The sequence below is a fragment of the Lissotriton helveticus genome, chromosome 9 (genome assembly GCF_964261635.1).
Source record: "Lissotriton helveticus chromosome 9, aLisHel1.1, whole genome shotgun sequence".
Lineage (NCBI taxonomy): Eukaryota > Metazoa > Chordata > Amphibia > Caudata > Salamandridae > Lissotriton > Lissotriton helveticus.
This window is the reverse complement of record NC_136070.1, coordinates 254,617,558-254,640,722: the sequence shown is the minus strand read 5'-3', so window position 1 is coordinate 254,640,722 and position 23,165 is coordinate 254,617,558. Positions and strand designations below refer to the sequence as shown.

Below are 23,165 nucleotides of genomic sequence, written 5' to 3'. Positions count from 1 at the left end.
ATCGTTGTAGATTTTCGGAACTAGTGGAAGTAGCCATGCCGTATTAGGACTAGGTGAGCTATGTCTTAATATGGTTAGGATTTCTATACCTATATAAGGATACAATACTTTATACCTATATAAGGGCATGAATCGGGAAAATTACACTAGGGTCTTAAAACGCTATACAACCGTGTCAGGCCAGTGACAAGGCAGGGGGTAAGCCAAAAGCTCCCCAATACCATTTCCAAGGGTGGGTATTGACATTGTTTGTCCCCTAGACATCCCCCTACCCCCAACAGCCTCAGAGATTAGATTTATCTTGGAGGTAGTAAACTATGCCACCAGGTATCCAGAGGCTATTCCCCTTAGGTTAGTCAGTCTTGCTGCAGCGGTTAGTCCTTCCTCAAATTTTCAGGGGATACCCTAAGGAGGTAATTTCGGATAGAGGTACACAATTTGTCTGCCTATCTGAAAGCCATGTGGGGAGTGTGGTGTAACTTACAAGTTCACTATCCCCTGCAATCTCCAAGGAAGTGGTCTAGTTGAAAGGTTCAATAAGACCGTAAAAGGCATGATTCTGGGCTTGCACAAAAAGTTCAGGATGAGATGGTATATTCTCCTTCAGTGCCTGCTGTTCCCCTACAGTGTGATTCCCCAAAAATGAGATGACATTAGTCTCTTTGAAAAACAAACTCTTTGGACACCCTGTAAGAGGTCCCCCTAAGCTTGGTCAGAGAGAGGAAGGAAGGACCCCTCAAAGAACCTCTGCAGGACATAGTGGACTATGTGCTTGGCCTTCGCCTCAGAATGGCTGAGTACATGGAGAAGGAAAATATGAATTTGGTGGCCATCTGGGAGCTTTTGAAGCACTGGTACGACCAAAAGTCCTCAATGGTCAAATACCAGCCTGGACAGTTGGTGTGGGCCTTGGAGTCTGTAGCAGCCAGGGCATTGCAAAACAAATGGAACTGGCCATACCCAATCTTTGAGAAGAAGGGGGAAGGCACCTACTTGGTAGACGCAGGTACCCCCAGGAACCCTCATAAGGTCATCCACGTAAACAGTCTCTAGATACACTATGATAGGGCAGATATCACCATGCTGATGGTGACAGATGGGGAGAGGAAGAGGAGAGTCATCCTCTCCTAGACCTCTTATCCTCCAATGCCCAACATGGTACTGTGTAATGAGTAGTTCTTTCCTCCGCTCTGACAGACCTGCAACACATGGACTGCTATTCGTTGTGGAGGTAGTTTGCTGGGCTGGGCTGGTCTTTCTGACCCGAGGTCTGACAATACGGTGTATCCATGATGTGGACAGCTGTGACAACTTGACTGCCAAACGCAAAATATACAGGACGTCTGACCAGGTCAAGGACAGCATTAATGTTGAGGTTGCAAAGATGTTGAAGTTTGGGGTATTCAAGCCCTCTACTGATCCATAGGCCCGCCCAGTGGTACTGGTACCCAATCCCAAAGAAGGGAAGCATGAGATGAGGTTCTGTGTGGACTACAGAGGCCTAAATGCAATCACCAACATGGATGCCCACCCCATACCAAGAGCTGATGAACTCATTGATAGGTTGGGGGCAGCAAAATATATGAACACCTTTGACCTAACTTTAGGTTATTGGCAGTTAGTCCTCATCCCAAGAGCTAAGGAGCGGTCTGATTTTTCTACACCCAAAGGCCACTTTCAGTTTAAATTGATGCCCTTTGGGTAGAAAAATGGTCCTCACACCGTCCAGAAGTTGGGGAATAGGTTACTGTCAGGTCTAAAAAGTTTCAGTACAGCTTATATTGATGATATAGCTGCATTCTTTCCACCTGGAAGGATCATCTTGTCCACCTCAGGAAGTGCTTCAGGCCCTGCAGAAAGCAGTCCTGACTATCAAAGCAAACAAGTGCCATATAGGGCAATGCTCTGTTGTGTACTTGGGCCTCCCTGTGGACGGAGGCCATGTACAACTTATTCAACCCAAGATCCAGGCAATTCTGACCTGCCTGGGAAGATCCAAAGTCAGAGCCTTTCTTGGTCTGAATGGGTATTACAGGAGATTTGTGAAGTGTTATGGTGCAATAGTGGCACCACTAACTAACTGAACTTCCTTCCGAGAAGCAACCCAAAAATGTTATCTGGACTAAGTAGTGTCAAAAGGCTTTTGACACTCGCCAGAAAGCTCTCTGCTCACCACCTGTCCTGAAGGCACCTGACTTCAGTAAGGAATACATTGTTCAGACCGATGCTTCTGAACATGAAATTGGAGCAGTGTTGTCGCAAGTGAAATATTTGGGCCAGAATCAGCCAGTAGCCTTAATTAGCAGGCAACTCCTTCATAGAGAGCACCGTTGAAGTGTCATATAGAGGTTTTGTCACTGAAGAAGCTGAGACCTTACTTGTTTGGGACTCCCTTAAGTGTTCAAACGGACCACAGGCCTCTCAAATGGCTGATGCAGCTGAAACGAGAGAACCCCAAGTTGCTGAGGTGGTCCAATTCCCTACAGGGTATGGATTTTACAGTTGAACACAGACCTGGGACAGACTATGCCAACGCATATGGCCTTTCCAGGTTCTTCTTGAATTATGAGAACTGCCAGACTAAGGGTTGGTTGCTTATCACATTTCATCTGGAGGGCGGCCATGTAAAGAAATGCCTCTTTTGTATGGTCACCCCCAAAGTTTTTGATTAATGCTACTGGCTTTTTGACTGAGAGTGCACTGAGGTCTGCTAATCAGACCTCAGTGTCTGTCCCCTGACCTTAAAGTGGTTATGTTGGATTGGCATATGTCCAAATGACATACCTTACTTGTAAGTCCCTAGTATATGGTACCCAGGGTTTGTACGTTAGAGTGTCATCCCAGGGACTGCAGCACTGGTTGTGCCATCCTGCGTGTGACTTGTAAAACATGGTTCCTAGTCAGCGACTGCAGACTGGTAGGGCAGTTATAAACTACTAGCTCGACTTTGCCATTTGCAGTAATGGCAAAGCCGGAAGGGGCTAGAGGGTGCGCGACGCGGTGGCCGCACGATAGTGCATCTCCGCTGGCTGAAACCATTATCGGTGGAAGAAATGCACAGGAGGCGGCTAAAAACCTAAAAGAAGTACAGCATATGGCGTTGGAATATTAGGGCTACAGAAATCCATGGGCGGAATTCGACTTTGTGACACCGGGCTGCAGTAAAACCGGGTTGAAAGCTATCTGCTTCAGGTCCGGAGCCTTAAACAAAATGGCGGCTCGGTGAGAATCGAAGGCGACTGAGAAGCGGACGACCCAACTCCGGCATCTGTTCATAGCAAGGAGCCCCCTGCCACAAGCAACGCACTGCGCACTCTGAGGGCCTAAACTGAACAATTGGAAGGACTGTTTGCCATCGCACAGCAAAGAGGGAGGTGTGCTGCGGCAGATATCTTCAAGGCAGAGGCAGCAAATGGCGCAGGTGTGAGCTCAGCCTCTACGAGAGCAGATTGCTACTTCAGGTCAGCATGTTCCCCCCCTAACAGTGTACGGACTTGTTAAAACAAAACCTACAATGCTGGCTTGTAACACAAATGCCAGTAGCTGTGTATTTGGCAGGGTACACATCCCGTGTCTGGAGCTTCTTTCAAAATGGCGGCATGGCGCTGGTATCAGGCAATACTAACTGGAACAGCTGCACCTGAAACCTTCATATAACGGTCCAGGACAAGCACCTAACGGCCCCAAAATCTCACTGCCAAGGTGCTAGAGAACGTTGATGTATGCAGAGCTTGCATAGCACCGCGAGGAGAGAGGTGAGACACGGCGCATAATATCTGGGCAGATGCATCAAATGGCGGGGCAATTAACGCCGCCCTTGCGACGGCAGATTGCACCCAGTAGACGGCACGTATCCCCCACAGTGAGCAGTCAAGATACTATAATTCCTAAAAAGCCCACATAACCGGCGATAGTCAGCAGCCTAATATTCGACAAGTGACGCGCTCCGTGATTGGAACCTCATTCAACGCAGCGGCAAGGCGTATATATGGGGCAGCGCCAGCGGACACTGCGACACCCGATGCCTCCTCATGCTACCCTCTATAAGGCACTAAACCCTGCGGAAGCATTATCAGAGTTCCAAGAGGCCAGGCAACACGGCTAAGTGTGCGGACCCGAAGCAGCATTTTGGCAGCGAGATGCGTTCTGTGCAGGCCCTGCGAACAGTGGCGCGGGGGACATTTGTGACAACTACATGAGTCGTGTAATGCTGTCAATGCGATATTTTGTATAGAAACTAATTGCAAAGCTGTGCGAATAAAATATATATATATATATATTATATATATATATACAAACACACACATATACATACACTCTGCTGGGAGGTACGTGTATGGTTCCCATAGTTGCAGCAGAGCCTGGACTTTGATCGTCAACTAACGCACAGTGTGTGCGGGAACTAAAATTGCACCAAAGTCCACCTACTGCTACTACATTGCACCAAAACGATAAAATAATGGGTAAAACAGATAGACCGCAACCAAAGATATCATTTGACGCCCGTCTCCCAATCAGAACGACGCAAGCGCACTCTGATACCGAATTGGACACAGTCCAAGCGAGTGGCTCGAATATGGAAGCTGCCTTACCCGCTATTTAACAAAGCCTGCAAGCCATTGATGGAAAGATTGACTCTGACAATGAGTGTTGACAACATGGCAGCAAAGCTTGATAAGCAACGAGAGAGACTAGATGCGGCAGAAGTGCATATATCTGCAGTTGAAGACAAGTCAAACACCACAGCGAAAAAATGTAGCTACATGGAACAACTGTTGGAGGCAATCAAAACCAAAAACGAAGACTTGGAAGCGAGATCTTGCCGAAGCAACATAAGAATTATGTGCCAATATTGGGTGCCTCGAAACTTATGTTGAGGACATGTTAGGCAAAGTCTTTGGAGTGGAAAGTTTCTCCCTTTTCCTAATAGTGGAACGCGCCCATAGATCACTGGCGCTAAAAACACAACCAGGAGCACCACCACAACCTATCATCTCCCGGATATGAAACTACAGAGACAGAGACACGGTTTTGCGCCTAGCCCGTGAACAACAACGAATAGTTTATCAAAACGATGATCCTTCCACGCTGACTTCACATTAGCTGTACAGACGTTTGTAAGGAGTTTGCATCGATAAAGAAAAAACTGAGAGATATGGGGGTGATGTATGCAATGCTATATCCTGCAAAAGATCTGATAAAGCATATTTCTACAAAAAGAAAAACTGCAGAACACACGCTCTCTTCCTCACAAGCGGAAGTTGGCAGTGGGTAACCTTGTACATGTGTCATATCCAGCGGTAAGGCTAAATTGGTACGGTTAGAGAGACTGCGCATATACATGTACAGACCTGGGCAGCAGTTTTTTTTTCAGGTATGCGGTTTATTCTGTTATAAGGAATGGGCCAGACAATGTCTGATGCACGGACACTGAGACTCTGAACACAGATTCGTGCACATATGAAACACTAATATGCCCTTCACCAGGCCCCAAAACACTAAGCGATTGCAGGGATCGAAATGAAATGAACTATTGCTGGATGGAATATGATTGAGCATGCATCTGTCTGTATGTAGTGGTGTTTGGGTGGAGCAGTAGCGGAAGTGCGAGGAATGCAACATACTCATTGCACGGGTTGTGGGTGTATGCTATGACTTAGATATGCAAAGATGCATTTGCTCAATGCAAAACATATGAGATAGTTGCTGGAAATGTAACTGATCAATATCCAAAGTGTTGTACTTGGAATTACTCAAAACAAGAAAAATGCCTTGAGAATGTGTATAATCTGCACTGTGGTATAAGTTAAATAGCTGGGACCAACAATGTATTAGCTATACAAAGGTCGAAATGTGCCTTACTGCTTTATTGTTTTCTTATAGGACAATTGATATAGTAATGCAGCAGTGAGTCAACTGTTAAGAGTAAGAATATTGATATACAAGTTATGTTATGTTATGTTAAAGAAATGTGTTACCGCGCACGGACACCAATTGGTTTCATGGCGCTCACAGACAAACAGGGATGCAAGGCAGAAGGGTATAGTCAGTGGGATTACTCATAAGCTAACTGAAAAAGATGGGTTTTGAGAAGTGTACGGAAGGTGATGTAATCGGGGCAGAGTCGGATAGGAGAGGGAAGGGAATTCCAGGTTGAGGGAGCAAGGAAAGAAAAACAGGAGCCACCATGTTTTTTACGTTTAAACCTGGGGATGATTGACCAACAGGACTCAGGCGGTCTTCACCCCCCGTTCACGTCCACCAGTCGTCCGCTCAGGTGGGGAGTCCCGCAGGGTTCCTCCCTGAGCCCTCTTCTTTTTAATGTTTACTTTTCCCCCCTTGCTGAGATGATCGCTCAGGCCGGAATTAAAGCCACCTCGTATTCGGACGATATTCAACTCTTGTTCGCATACGATAAACCTTCCCAATCGGCTTTTGACCCTTTAAAAGACTGCCTGCGTAAAATATCACGTATGGATGGACAATAACTGCCTCCGTCTTAACGCAGGAAAAACAGAGGTCCTTTTCCCTTGGACTCCCATCTTTGGTGGCCACTTGATTTGAGCTCCCCCCCTTTGCCTAAACAATCCGTAAAAAACTTGGGTATTAGATGGGACTCCAATCTCTCTCTACACAACCAAGTCCAGACGGTTGCAGCGGCCTGTTTCTCCAAAATTAGGATGGTAAAAAAATTCATCAATTTCCTTCCCAATAACACCAGGAGAACTATAGTCCAAGCACTGATCACCTCTCACTTGGATTATGCCAATGGTCTGTATACCGGGCTGTCTGCAGGTCTATGCCATCGACTACAGACAGTTCAAAACTCTGCGGTCCGTTTAGTAACTGGCACCTCTTTAAGAGAGTGTATCTCCTCTCACCGGCGCTCTCTTTATTGGCTACCAATCCAGAAGAGAGTTGAATTCAAAGCCCTCATCCTGACCCACAGGGCCCTGAAAGGACAAGGCTCCGCCTACCTGACTTCTTGTCTACAGCCATATAAAAATATCAGAGCCCTCCGCTCTGACACGATAAACTTTCTCATCTCTCCCAGATTCAAGAAAGCTCGCTCTGGAGGGAAAACCTTCCAGGTCTGTGCCGCCACTCTCTGGAACAAACTCCCCCTTGCCATCAGGATAATTCCTGAAGAGTCCTCCTTTCGCAAGGCACTTAAGACCTTCCTTTTTTGCTGATTCCTTAAAGGAGTAGGATTGATACACTCTCTGAAGCGCCGGGACACCCCGTTGGGGTAGCCGTGCGCTATATAAGATACACTAAATAAAAATAAAATAAATTAGAAGATTGAGAGCAGAAGAACGGAGGTTCCTCAGAGGAATGTGACGTTTGAGCCTGAGGGAGGTGAAGGCAGGAGCGAGAGCCAGAAGGGACTTAAAAACAGTACAGCCCATTTTGAAAATACAGCGGGAAGCGACAGGGAGCCAATGCAATCTCTTCAACAGGGGCGAGACATGTTGGTGCTTTGGCTGTTGGAAAACCAATCTGGCAGCCTGGTTTTGTACCAGCTGGAGCCGATGAAGATGGTATGCGGGGATCACCACATACAAGGAATTGGCATAGTCAATACGGGAGGTGACGAGGGCCATAATGACTAGTATGAGAGCCTCAGTGGAGAGGAACCTACGGATTTTACAAATTCTGCGTAGATGGTAAAAGCAGGCCGAGGTGACAGTATTAATTTGAGGTCTCATCGATAGGTCGCTGGAGATAACACCAAGGCTCCTCACGGAATTGACAGGGCAGGGTGGAGGGCCAAGAGCTTGAGGCCAAAAGCTGGAGCTCCAAGGATTAGAGGGCCCTCCTGTCAAAACCAACTCCGTCTTGCTGGGATTGAGCTTCAGCTGACTAAAATTCATCCAATCAGAGATGGTAAGCATGGTGGATTGAAAGTTAGAACGAGAGGAGTGAGAGGGATCAATGGGAAAGATTAGCTGTAGGTCGTCCGCATAATTAAAAATAGTGACAGGGGTGTGGCGGAGGGAGACTAAGAGAGGTTCCATATAAAGATTAAACAGAAGAGGCGATAGAGCAGAACCCTGGGGGACACCACAGGAGAGTGAAGATTGGGGGGCAAAGAAAGTGGACAGCTGAACCAATTGGGAACGCCGGTGGAGAAAAGAACCAATCCAGGTTAAAGCCAGGCCGTGGATGCCCGCATTTTCGACACGGTCAAGCAAAATGGCATGGTCGACCGTGTCGAAAGCAGCCGACAGATCTAATAGAACCAAGGCCTGGGCCAGGTTCCTATCAGCCCCCTGTCTCAGCGCATCCATCACAGCCACGATAACAGCTTCCGTAGAGTGGGCCGGTCTAAAACCGGCCTGCTGATCATCAAGGAAGTGAGATTTTTCAATGAAGGCGCTGAGGCAGCGGGTGACGTAGGTCTCCAGCACCTTCCCCAGATAGGGGAGGAGGGAGATCGGCCGATAGTTGCTTAGAACAGCTGGGTCCAGGCCCGGTTTTTTAAGAATGGGCACCACAACTGCTTTTTTGAAAGCATCAGGGACAGAGCCTGTGGCAAGTGAATAGTTAAGAAGATCTAATGGGGGACCTGGGCAGGCCAGAAAGGCGGCTTTCAGGATATGCGGGGGACAACAATCAGTAGGAGATCCAGTACTGACTACGTGTAATAGGGAGATGAATTCTGATTGAGAAATGGGGGGAAATTCATGCAACCGACAGGGATTCGTGGGGGGTAAGGCGCAAACATTAGGTGAGGAAGGGGAGGGAATATTGTTTTTAATGGTAGTGATTTTGTCCATAAAAAATGAATTGAGGGAATCGCAGAGAGCCTGTGAGGGTTGGGGCTGGACTGTGACACGGTCAGGAAGAGAAAGTTCAGCTACAATGGAGAAAATGTCCTTGGTTTTTGAAGCAGAACTGAGAATTTTCTGAGTAATAGGCAGATTTAGCCAATAAAATCGTTTTTTTGTACAATTTTAATAGATCCATATAGGCAGTTTTTAATGCGGGATCGTAATTCCGTCTCCACCGGCGCTCAGCTTGTCTAAGGGCTAATTTGTCCAGTTTAAGTTGGTCAGTAAACCAGCGCTGAGCGTCATGCGGGCGTTTAGTTCTGATGATTCTCACTGGAGCGACTACATCGCTTGCTTGTTTTAGCCATTGATCAAGAATGGCAGTTTGCGAGTTAATCTCAGTAGTCTCATTAGGAAGAGTAGTAGACAGAATGGAATGGAAGTGAGAGATATCAGCACGCTTCCAGTTGCGTGCCGAGAAATTAGACACAGATGGAGGGCGAGTAAATGGGGTGAATTTTAAGGAAAAAGAAATAAAAGAATGATCGGACCAAGTACACGGATCGACTGAAGGGGAGGAAATGTCCAAGTTTGTCGTCCACACTTGGTCAAGAATATGACCTTTATTGTGAGTAGCTACTGAGATGTGCTGCAAACAATTCAAGCCACATAATAGTTCTGTGAATTCCACAGACAAGCCGCTTTCCCTGGAGTCCAATGGCCAGTAGTTGAAATCGCCAACAATCAAAATTCTGGCCGAATTGATGACTAACCGGGAAATGAAATCACCAAATTGGGAAGGAAAAAGGGGCATATTGTCGGGAGGACGATAAGCAAGGACACAGATAAAAGAAAATTTGGGGGAAGTAAATTTCAACGTGAGAGTATCAGAATTTGGAATAGGAGTGGTTACCAGATTTGTAAAGTGGAAGTGGGAACGAATGATGGCAGCAACCCCCCCCACCCATTCTGCCCGTCACCCTATTGGACTGAAGGATATAAAATCCCGGGGGGATGGCAGTAAGGATGTCGGGGGTGGAGTCCTCATTTAACCAAGTTTCAGAGAGAAGCAAGACATCGATATTACCATTGTCTAACAGTTGGAACACTTCCAATTGATGCTTGGGGAGCGAACGAGTATTAAGGTAGACAATGGAAATAAGATGAGGTGGTAATGAGCTATTCAAAGAGGACGGGGTGTCAACATTAAAATGAGGAGCTAAAGTGGGCGCCTCAACCCGATTGGGATGAGAGTGATAGGGTGTCCAGATACCACAGGCTTGAGCAATACCAGCAGCATGGGAATCAAGGGGTCTAAAATATTGAAGGGAATATAAGTCCTGGGAGGAGTAAGTAAGGCGGCGCACAGTATGCGTGGCCCCGGGTCCCGGTAGGCCGCGGACGGGCGCAGACGGGCTTAACTTTGGCGCAACTTCGGTGCGTAGTCGGCGCTCCCGCTGCGCTCGTCCGCTGCGCTTCCGCCAGGTCGCCATTTATACTAGGTGGCGTGAACCACTAGACCGCTAACCTGCAAGGTGGAGAGGCAGGGAGGAAGTGGTGAAGAGCAGGAAGTGGCGCTCGTTTAGACGACCCTCCGCGCAAACGGCACAATGCCGGGGCGGAACGGGGTCCAGAGCGTGAAAAATCAGGTAAGCAAGTTGCCGTGCCCAGTACTTGAATAACACAAACACTTTGCGCAGATATTATCAAATAACAAATAAATAAAATTTACGCTGCTGCATGTAAGGTATTAGCAAAATGGCCAATTGACACTGTGCCACTCAAGGTTAGATGGATAACGCGTGTTATGTTGGTAGGGGCGCTCTATTATTATAACATTGTGTGTGATATGATAGCCGACTATCCTATGTATGTTTCAGCCACATTCACACTTTGCGGATGTTAGTTCATGGAACTGGCAGCCCCCCAGTGGATACTCCCCGACAAAGTTATGATGTTATTGTTGTTATTTAGAGGGATATGTCTTTGGCATGTTTGGGATGCTAAAGTGGGTGGGGGGATGATGGGGTTGATGGTTTACTCAGGTACAGAAAATAGAAGTACAATGAGCAGTGTAACCGTGAGAGATATCATGAGTTGGAACATTGGATGTAAATATATTCCATACGTAGTGTATGCAGATAAGGTTTACATGACATTTATTCATTCTTATCAAGAACTCCAGAATAGAACAAAATAAGGGAAACTCCCCAATTCGCATTCTAACCTGAAATGTCTGGCGTCCTAATAATCCTAGAAAAATAAGACAAATATTTACATATCTGGATAGGCACCAAATAGAAATCGCTTTGTTGCAAGAAACCCACCTCACAAAAGCTGGTAAATATCCCTTAGGAGGAAGATGGGCTGAGACAAAACTGGCATCCTCTTATTCCTCGTATTCCAGAGGTGTCCTTCTACTTATAAAAAAAAGCTACACAATTTATAGTAGATCAAACCATTACAGCCGACCAAGGTAGATTTGCTATAGTCACAGGGCGGCTACGCGGTAAGTGATTGGGAATTGTTAATGTTTTTGGTCCTAAACATAGATGACCCGGCCTTTTTCACTAGCATCTGAAAGTATCTACATGATTTACCAGACATGGAAATAATCTGGGGTGGGGATTTTAATACATCTCTTAATGAGACGCAAGACTGATCAGGTACAACAAAAGACCCGCACAAACAGGAGGTCAAAGTAATTACAGATGACGTGACTGAATTTGGAATGGTGGACATATGGCGAATGTGGCATCCACATCAATGAGAGGGAACACATACATCCACTGTCCACAACAGCTGGTCACGAATAGACTACTGGCCGATAACTGAAATAGCTAGCAGCTGGGTACGAGAAGTACACCACCTCAAGAAAACCCTTTCTGATCACAAAGCAATAATATTATCCCTAGATCTCCCAAACTACACACTTCCGCCTTTTCTATGGCGCTTTAATGCCAAAGCTCTATTATATGACTCCACAATTTGAGCTGCGATTGAAGAATATTTCCACTTGAACAAAAACTCAGTCGTTGACACCAGTGTACTCTGGGAGGCTTTTAAAGCCACCATACGAGGCACTTGTATCAGCACTAATACGGGAATTCTGCGTGATATACAAACGCAACTCACAAAATATGAACATAAACTTAAACAACTAGAAGCAGAATTTGGGCGCAGGCATAACACGGCTGTTTAAAGCGACATTAATGACGTACTATCTGAGTACCAGGAGTATGCCGATAATGAGATTAAATACATATCCCAACGCTAACGAGCTCGTACATATGAGGAGGGTGGGAGAGCTGGTTGCATACTGGCCCAAAAAATATGCAATACCTGCCAAACACATATTGTGACCAGTATTAAAGATTCGCAGGGAACACAGTGTTATGCAACCAAAGATATACTGGCGGCATTCATGGCAACATTTGGTGATTTGTATGCTGCACGTAATACAGCAACTAGGCACCAAGTTCTTGAATATCTTGAAGACATAGGTATAGCGTGGCTATCTAACTGCCAGAGAGAATACTTAACACCGTCCATTACAGTTGAAGAGGTCACGGACGCCATCAAAACACTACCTAATGGTAAAGCTCCAGGACCCGATAGGCTTACGGGGGAATTTTTATAAAGAATATGTAGAGTTACTCAGTCCATACCTGGTGGAAATGTACGGGGATGCCCATGATAAACTACTCCCACCTACTCTACGGGAAGCCTTACTCAGAGCTTTATTGAAACCAGATAAAGACCCTGGCAATTGCGAATCATTCCGTCCACTGTCCCTAATCAATACAGATGCTAAAATATTAGCAAAAATGATAGCTACAAGACTCCAACCACTAATGCAAAACATAATTTTACCGGATCAATCGGGATTCACCCCAAACAGATCAACTGCACACAATATCTGTACTCTCTTTGCGCTCTCTCATCAGCTAGACCAAGAGCTGGAAGAGGCAGCAGTGTTACTAGACGCTGCTAAAGCATTTGACTCGGTGGAGTGGGTTTATCTTTTTACAGTCATGCAAAAAATGGGATTCCCCCCACCCCCACTTTGTTGACATGGATTAAAATATTATATACCCAGCCCATAGCATGTGTCAAAGTAAATAAATATGTCTCGGATCCAATATCTATACAGTGTGGAACGAGGCAGGGATGTCCCTGTCACCATTGTTACTTGCCATAGCGATAGAGCCATTGGCATGTAAGATTAGACAACGCGCGCCCACAGCGTTAAAGTTCCTACAAAAACCGATAGGCATCTCATTATATGCAGATGATATGGTACTTTACGTTCGAGAGCCTAGTGCCAATCTGGCCCCACTGCTGTGTGAATATATTACATTTAGCAGCCAATCTGGCCTTCAAATCAAATGGGGCAAATCTGTAATAATACCACTCACTGATTTTACAAAAGCACGTCCGGTAGAAATCCCGCTAGAATGGCCAACAGCGCAAGTTAAATATTTAGGCATTTGGTACCACAAAGATCCTGCAACGGTGATAAGGGAAAACTATGGAACTGCGATAACAAAGATGGAAGAACAAATTGACCGATGGATTCAGCTCCAACTATCTCTAGCAGATAGAATGGCAATTGTTAAAATGGTTGTACTTCCTAAATTCCGATATTTATTTACTAATATTCCTATACACCCACCGGCGGAAGTATTCAAAAGCATAACCACAAACGTAATCAGACTCATATGGGCTGGAAAGTAGGCACGCATTGAATTGCGATCATTAACGCTTCTGTATATGAAAGGCGGGTTTGCAGTACCAGACTTTTTACTATATTATCTATGCGCTCAGTCGCAATATGTGCACTATTGGTACCATCCGATACCCTGTATGCTGCATGTAGCAGTAGAGGAGGGCGATGCACATCCAATACCATTACAATGTATATTACAAAATTAGGGAACACACGTAGCCTAGAACGAAATTAACACTATAAGAGCCACAAATATGGCATGGCAACGTATGGGGAAATTACCGTGCAGACTGCCACTGTATGCACCAGCACTGCCTTTGAGACAACACCCAGATTTATCTGTGGCACAAACTGGGGATGGCATGGAAATACTGCAGCAGGTCGGGATTGACTCTATGGGTGACCTGTTTACTGACTGAAAATGTATTGACCAAACTGATCTCAGTTACATAAGTAATCAAACGCTACTATTTAAGTTTACATATCATAGATTGAGAGGGGTGATAAGAATTGTATATCCCACATTTTCAAATGAGCTGCCGACATTAACAGCACTGCAATTGGTCATAACAAATTCTAATAATGCCCATATGATCACTCAGCTATATAAGCTTCTGCAGGATGACATAGCCAGTGATACTGGTAAGGCTTGAGAGCGCTGGAGTGCATATCAGGAGACACCATTAAGTGAGGACGACTGGCACAATTGCTGCGCTTTAACAGCACTGCTTACCCCCAATGGCAATCTACGCATAATTCACTATAAATACATACCCCCAGTATACCACACTCCACTTAAATTGCAAAAGTGCAGCCTTCGAGCTGAATCTAATTGTAGATGATGTGGGGCAGAAGATGCTGACTTCCTGCATTTAGCATGGCAATGTGCAAAAATTAAGGATTACTGGGTGGACATAACCACAACATTAAGTCAGGTATTAGAAACAAAGATAGAATGTACAGTACAAAACTGTTTATTGGGTCTGGTATGGCAACTACGCTCTGTAAAACGTAAATTATGTGCCATTTCCTGTTGGCGAAGAGAAGGGTATCAATATACTGGGATAATAAACCTGCCCCTAGCGAAAAACAGTGGATACTAGATATGATATATTGTAGAGACACTCTGAAAACATACTGGGAGGAACTTCCAACGGCCTCAAAACCTAAAGAATTCTTGACAATGGTAACGGATTACTTGAGATCTAACCCAGACATGTTAACTACTTCTGCTGCATAATTATGTAAGCTTCAAATGTAAAGATATAGTATTTGACACTGTATTGTACTTTATATCATACTGATGTTGATCTGCCATGCTGCTGTGCAGCAAGATATTGAACCCTGAGATGTTTTGTTTTGTATGGTTATGAGCACAAAATAAAAAATAAAAAATAAATAAAAAGTAATGGCAAAGCCAAATCCTCCCTTTTTAATATATGTAAGTCACTATCAAGGAAGGCCTAGTGAGCCCTAACGCAGTGTGCTCTATATTAAGAAATGTAATGTGTTTTTACATGTTCCAACAGTAGAAACCTGCAATTGCCGTTTTAATGGTGGAAAAGGCTAGTAACCCCATAGGCGTGTGCACAGTTGCAGGCTGCCACAGCAGTCCTGCTAACCTCTGACTGGTGTTACTAAAGTTGATAATGTAAGGTATCAAACAACTCTTTAAATTAAGTCTGAATAAATGTAACATGTTGCAGTGTGCAACTTTTACAAAGTTGCCCTAAATCCTGTGTGCCCATCCACAGTTGCACACAGGATAAATGGTTACCCATGGCACCCAGATCTTGTTGGACTGAAGAAGAGAACCAAAGGATTGCCCTGGTGCACCAAGTACCCTGCATAGAGAGCCTGCACTGACGTGGACTGCTCATGCTGAACCTGGTGGCTAGCAAAGGATAAGGTATTGTTCCTGCTGTGTCCAGCTTTTGGAGAAGCAAGAGACTCCAAGGGTCAGTTGGCTGACCTCCTGTTCACAGCACAAGGTCACAAAAGGTGAAGAAACCTGCTGGGACAGGTTGGTATCCCAGATCTTCATATTGCCCCCCCCCCCCTTGCCGCTGTGCAGCACTACAGACCAGGATCCGATACACGAAGTTGCACCCGAGTCTGCTGGGCCCAGGAGAGTTGTGCGAGTGCAGCTTGATCACCCAGAAAGCAAGTTATCATCCAAGGAAGGATTCTGCTGTAACCCCAATACTTGGCGGCTGATAGCCTAGTGGCGACTGGACTTCTGCCAGGACCAACAGGACTTCGAGGACGTCGACCACTGTGGCCAGGACAGCATCACCATTTCATGGGCATCAGAGTAGCTGCAGAAAGACTCCTTATTGACTGCATCACATCTACATCATCCTTGAGCATCTTCAGCACCCTGTATCTCTTGCATCAGGACCACTTCCATAGAAACCTATAGCAAAAGGATAAAGGTGCCTGGAACTGACTGAAGACTGCTTCTCCCGTCACTGTAACTGTTTTTGAGGACCTTGCTGGTCTTGACTGGCACACTGCCGGAGTTGGTCACCTAAATTAAATTGAAGTAAGCGCCATGATACTTACCTAAGTTGTCCTTGAAAAAGTTTAAAAAGTGAAAATGTTGTGAATTTTCCATTTGTTTGTGGTTAACGAGAAAGGTGCATATTTACTGTACCTTGTAAATTTTGTATCTCTGGAACCCTCCGGGGGATCTTTTTCATTTTGCTTTCTGAAAATACATACAATCTACTTTTATAAATTGGTGTCAGATTTATTGAGTGTCTTGTGTATTTCTTCAATTGTTTTGTTGCCGTTTAAATTCTTAACATTTGCTCCACTTTGTAAGCCTTACTGCTCAGAGCCACTGCTACCAGGGTGGAGGTAAGGGTTTCACAAAGGAAACCTACTGGTCCTTAGGGGGTTGGTTGGTAAGTTTATTATACGGTGAGGTTGCACAACTACACCATAGTTTACACCCCATTTTCACACAGACAATAATCAAAAAATGTTGGAAAGAAATACTACGGATTGATTACTCCTGGTTAGTATTAACTCAGGCACTTTCTTCCATCACTTTTTTAGGTCTCGCTGGCGTTGCAGCGCGAAGCGCTGCCGCCAACGAGACTTTTAGACGCTGTGTTTCCTCCCAAGGGAGACCGACCTGGGCACGAGCCGATTCAGGTCTGGGCACGAGCCGATTCAGGTCTGTGAACGCGCTTCACTGTGGAACAGCTTGTGCGCGTTAATTAATGAGCATCACGTCAGGCGCCGCAAGTAACAATTATCACAGCATGAGACCCCACTTATCACAGCATGTCAACAGACGCCCCAGGCTGCTGGAGCACTCAACTATAATTAATGCGTAGTTGAGTGCTCCAGCAGCGTGGGGCGCCTCTCGGCATGCTGTGATAATTATTAGGGCTCGTCTGCGTTGCAAGTGATACAGACCAGTGCATGAACAGACACCGGTCTGTGAACGCGCGAGCCACAGGGACCAACGTGCACGCTCACGGCGTCACGCTCCTGCCCTCCCGCGTCTCTTCCAGGGCGCTGCAGGCCGACTTGTTTTAAGGATGGCAAAGACCTGCGTTTGTAGCGGCAAGTAAGGAAAAATCTAATTAATAATAATAATTTGTCGAATAATTGAAGTTTGACTGGATTGTGGCTTTTTGTCAACAGGAAAGCCGTCCCTGTCCCTTCCCCCACCACCACCCCCGTCCGGTAGTCCTTGCATGGGTGCAACTATGGGCACTTTTTTCCCCTTGCTCTCACTGCACCCACAATCACTACAGTTGAAACAGCAGTTGATGCTGTTCTAAATAATAGTGGGTTCTGTCGTGGAGTGTTCTCAGTTGTGTTGCTGAGACATTAAAGCACAGTAAAATGTAAAACTCTTATTGAAAAAATGTGCCCCATAGAGTGCACGGCCAAATTATACCCTTCAACCAGACGCAACAATAATATAAGGCGACTCCATCATACCCACTCAGCCTTCTATGCTCCATTAGCTGCTTCAGCCCAGCGACTTACGTTTTAGGAGCATCCCTGCAGTCATCACGCCTGACACTCAAACACAACAACGGCCACATCTTTCAGACGATCACAACCTACTGTGCAGCATGCTGCCTGTCTGCTAACGAGCTTTGCTTCATCGTCTGGGATACAAAGCGATGCAGAAATGCAGCTACTCTATAGCGCCAGCTATCTTGAGTGGCATCGACAATAAATGTCTTGCATTCAGTTGTGGTGTTCTCGTGGCATGTGCCCTGCTGCCCACCTTACTACTTCCTTACACTGTAACACTCGGGATCAAAGGTTTGATAATCACTGCAGGCTGTTCGTTATTTTCTCATGGGGCAGACAGGAAGAGGGCCAGCTTCCTGCAGTGTTTTGTTCCTTCATAATATACACACACATGAATTCTGAAGCTTTCAACGGATAGTTGTGATTGGACAGAGTTCTGAACGGAGCCCAGTCGTGTTCACACATGTGACTGCTTAGGAACGGAAGGATGTTCTTATTGCAGATAGAAAAGTTAAAAATACCCCATAGATGTGTGCTGCACCAACTGAGTAGCGAGCCCGAATGGACATGCATTTGTAATTGGGAAGTCGAGCTGCCATGAAGTCCAGTTTAAAAAGAAAAGAAAGATTCTCCAACATTGTTTGGGCCTTCTGTTTATTTCAGTAAAGATTTGGCAAGTGTTGGGGAAATCCTTTTAGGTACGTCTGAAGGAATCTGTGGAAAGTTCCGGAGGAATTCCTCAAGACTTTGTAAAATGTGTATCGCAACAATGAAAAGATTGTCCCTTTTCTCATGAACTGAAAGCACACATGTTGACTCATTCAGCTTCCTCTCTCCCTATTGCGTCTTCTGTTAAGTGGTGTTGAGCTGAAGAAAGTGGTGTTTAAGCAGAAGAATGTGGCAGGTTCCCGTGGAAGTGGCTTGTAAGGAATTTGCCTGTCTGGTGCCATGGAAAACTGACAGCGTGTTCAGGAAGACAGCTGTGCGCGCAGGGAGTGGGGGGCTGTGCAGGCAGGGACTGGGGTACGTGCATGTAGGGAACGGGGTTATGCAGGCGGACGGTGCGTGTGCTGAACCAGCCTGGGGAGGGCGTCTGAGCAAGTTAAATATACATATTGGGCTCTTTAAATAACACGAAATATCCGGAATTTTGTTGTTAATATTTTCAGTTAATTCAGCCCCGTGTACGGGGAACTGAGGCAGATAGGGTAGAAACATGCGGATTAAAATCGAGAGTTTGAGCACTCCGTATGATACGATGGTGCATTGGTTAGCGCCGTATGCAGATAATAATAAATGTGTTTGCCACGTTGGGTACCTACTTTTTATTATATTTGAGAGGTTAGCGCCTGGATCCCCCATCCACCCCCCCTCACACACATTACCTTGAATGCGGACCGTTTACACCATGTTAATTGCGCGCGGGTGTGTATTGATAGGGTGACAGAGGCAGGACTATTACGTGTACTCCTGTGACAGCTTTTCAGTACTGCTGCGCTGCACTCCGCCCCCTTCATGTCTCTTCCTGACTCAGCACTGCTTGATTCTGGGCTCGACACTTTATGCGCCAAGCTGGGGTTCTTATAGCTCGTCCCCACTCACACGTGATGTGCAGATCTGCTCTACTTCATGCCCATGCAGACAGCTCCCACAGAAAGTAATCCCCTGAAGTGATCTTTTTTAAAGCTGCAGGTTTCAAAATCATTCCCAGGAATGACGTGAAATGATATTGTTTTATAAAGCGCACTAAAACCCAAGGTACCAAAGCGCTATTGCGAGACAGACTAATCTACAGAGTCAAACCAGCCAAGAAGTAAGGGAACTGTAGTGAGAAAACCAAGTTTCTAAATGCGTTTTAAGGGAGTCTGCTTCAGAATTGTGAGTGGACTCTGCCTTTCATCCTTCTGAACTAGATAAAGCAAGCAGCATGCATCAGAGCCACACCTCCCTCATTTACTGATCTGATTGGTCCCAAACCAGGTTTCTTTCGCTTTGCCAACACCCGCCACAACGTTTGGAGCAGGTCTTCGAACTGCATGTACAGAAGACCTCTCTCCCATCCGTCCAGTACATTACAGATGGTACACAATATTTCATGTACCTTCAGCACCCTCACACACCCTCTTATACCCTCACCCACTCTCTCACACACCCTCACTCACCCTCACACCCCCAAACCCTCACACCCCCTCACCCTTACTCACACCCCCTCACCCTTACTCTCCCACCCACTCACCCTTACCCTCACTCACCCTCACACACCCTCACTCACCCTCACTCACCCTCACACACCCTCACACACCCTCTCACCCTCATACACCCCTTCACACACCCCCTCACACACACCCTCACACGCCCCCTCACACACCCCCTCACCCTCATTCACCCTCATTCACCCTCACACACCCTCTCACCTTCACACACCCTCTCACACACCCTCTCACCCTCACATCTCCTCACCCTCACATCCCCTCACCCTCCCATCCCCCTCCCATCCCCTCACCCCCCTCACCCTCTCACACACCCTCACCCTCTCACACACCCTCACCCTCTCACACACCCTCACCCTCTGACACACCCTCACCCTCTCACACACCCTCACCCTCTCACACCCTTTCACCCTCACACACCCTTTCACCCTCACACACCCTTTCACCCTCACACACCCTTTCACCCTCACACACCCTTTCACCCTCACACACCCTTTCACCCTCTCACATCTCCTCACCCTCACATCCCCTCACCCTCCCATCCCCCTCCCATCCCCTCACCCCCCTCACCCTCTCACACACCCTCACCCTCTCACACACCCTCACCCTCTGACACCCTTTCACCCTCACACACCCTTTCACCCTCACACACCCTTTCACCCTCACACACCCTTTCACCCTCACACACCCTTTCACCCTCACACACCCTTTCACCCTCTCACACCTCATCACCCGCACACACACCCTCACCCTCACACACCCTCACACACCCTCACCCTCACACACCCTCTCACCCCCTCTCACCCTCACACATCCTCTCACCCTCACACATCCTCTCACCCTCACACATCCTCTCACCCTCACACATCCTCTCACCCTCACACCCCCTCACCCTCACACCCCCTCACCCCCCTCACCCTCACACCCCCTCACCCTCACACCCCCTCACCTTCACACCCTCACACCCCCTCACACCTCCTCACCCTCACACACCCTCACCCTCACTCACCCTCACCCTCACCCCCTCACTCTCACACCCCTCACTCTCACACACCCTTACCACTCTACCGCCCTCACTCTCACACACCCTCACCCTCGCTCACTCTACCGCCCTCGCTCACTCTACCGCCCTCGCTCACTCTACCGCCCTCGCTCACTCTACCGCCCTCGCTCACCCTACCGCCCTCGCTCACCCTACCGCCCTCGCTCACCCTACCGCCCTCGCTCACCCTACCGCCCTCGCTCACCCTACTGCCCTCGCTCACCCTACCGCCCTCGCTCACCCTACCGCCCTCGCTCACCCTACCGCCCTCGCTCACCCTACCGCCCTCACTCACCCTACCGCCCTCACTCACCCTACCGCCCTCACTCACCCTACCGCCCTCACTCACTCTACCGCCCTCACTTTATCTATCGCCCTCCCTCTCTTCCACCCACGTCCTTCTCTAAATCCCTGTTCTCTTCTCCTGTGCTGTTCTGCTGTTCTCTTCCACCCGCCTCCTTCTTTAACTCCCTGTTCTCTTCTGATGATCTGCTGCTCTCTTCCACCTCGCCTCCTTCTCTAATTCCCTGTTCTATTCTCTTCTCCTGTGCTGATCTGCTGCTCTCTTCCACCCGCTTCCTTCTTTAACTCCCTGTTCTCTTCTCCTGTGCTGATCTGCTCCTCTCCTTCACCCGCCTCCTTCTTTAACTCCCTGTTCTCTTCTCCTGTGCTGATCTGCTGCTCTCTTCCACATACATCCTTCTGTAACCGCACACACATACATACATACAACCACGCACACACACACACACATACAACCACACAACCACACAACCACACCACACACAACCACACACACACAACCCACACACACAACCCACACACACAACCCACACACACAACCCACACATCACCCCGCACATCACCCCGCACATCACCCCGCACATCACCCCGCACATCACCCCGCACATCACCCCGCACACTCAGCCACACACACACGCTTTCTATTTTTCGCCCTCACTCTATCTATCTATCGCCCTCACTATCTATCTCACCACCACAGCATCACTCAGGGGCACCACAACATTACTATGCGCTACCACAGCATCACTTAACGCCACAGCATCACTCGTCGCCACCACAACATCACTCGTCGCCACCACAACATCACTCAGCGCCACCACAGTGTTAATCTGTGCAACCATTCAACAACAACTGGTTCAAATATGTTCTCTCAATGTTTCAAGCTTTATTACAAATACGACAAAAAAGATGTTAATATTTCACTCCTGCTCTTGGATTTTCGTCACAATAAAATACACTGAACATAATCTTCACAAAAGTTATTTACAAAAGTTTAAGCTATTGCCATTATAAATTACAATAACTTTTATTTGAGCATTAATTACTAAAAAAATTAAAAGCCATTGTTATTTGTAATATCAATACATCTAAGTCACGTAAATACAAAACATGTTGCATTACAAATGCTATAGGTGTCACATTTGCAAAAGATAATAGTTTTGGCATTGTAAATGACAAAGCTATTAATTTCGCTATTTTCAAAACCAACACATAAATAAAAAACGTACATTTACAAGACCAATAGCTCAAACTTTCCTAATGCGAGACCTATTGCATTGCAAATGCTTGTTTTCTCTTGGTATGGATATAAAGAAGTTGTTTAAGTGGCTAGGGGACCTGCTGTGGTACTGAACGCTATGAGATTCTTGTTGTCTCTTTATCTGTATTGGTTTCTCAGGCTGTATTTCACCATTTCCCATTTGCTTTTCCCATTTGTCTTCACTTTGTAGTTCTTTCACTTGCTTGTTTTCTTTTTCCATGTTCATCTTCTCTTCTCTTCTGAATTTATTATGACTTTGTCCTAGTTCCACTCTTATTTATTTCTTTGTAGATAATGACTTGGTTCTGGGCTGTGGTCTCTAGTTTCACTCAAGAAGAACTTGCTCGGCTGCTGCAGTTCACAACGGGATCTTCCCAGCTGCCTCCTGGAGGGTTTGCTGCCCTTTGTCCATCCTTCCAGATTATCGCTTCCCCCACGCACAGCACCCTGCCAATGGCACACACGTGGTAAGTACCACACTTCCTGTGCAAATCCACAGCTCACATGTGATGTTATACATTTCAGTCACAAGTAAAACCTTAGAGTACTCCCAATACAGTACATAGTTTCCGTGTTCTAATGATTAATGTACCATGTCTCTGTATTGTTACAGACTCATCCTTTAACACATTCATTTGCACCAAGCAAAGTAGGACTTGGTTACACACTTGTTTAGTGCAGTGTATCAAAAGTCAGTGCAAAACATCACGGAGACACCCCATAGGCCATTGGACAAAACTGTTGAATTATTGTATTACTTAGTTGCGAATCATGTGCTTAATGCAAGACTGTATTTGCAGCATGTGTAGCTGTAGATTGCATGCGTTCCTCACTCCTTTCA

At 46.5% G+C, this 23,165-nt stretch overlaps 1 protein-coding gene across 6 annotated transcripts in view; it reads left to right on the top strand.

The window, feature by feature from the left end:
* The window catches only part of AREL1 (apoptosis resistant E3 ubiquitin protein ligase 1), a 448,155-nt gene that overhangs the window by 385,533 nt on the left and 39,457 nt on the right, over positions 1-23,165 (top strand). For all 6 annotated transcript variants that reach the window (XM_078659892.1, XM_078659889.1, XM_078659890.1 and 3 more), the window contains one exon: positions 22,616-22,791. In XM_078659892.1, coding sequence (XP_078516018.1) covers positions 22,616-22,791 — 176 coding nt within the window. The remainder of the gene's footprint in view (positions 1-22,615; positions 22,792-23,165) is intronic.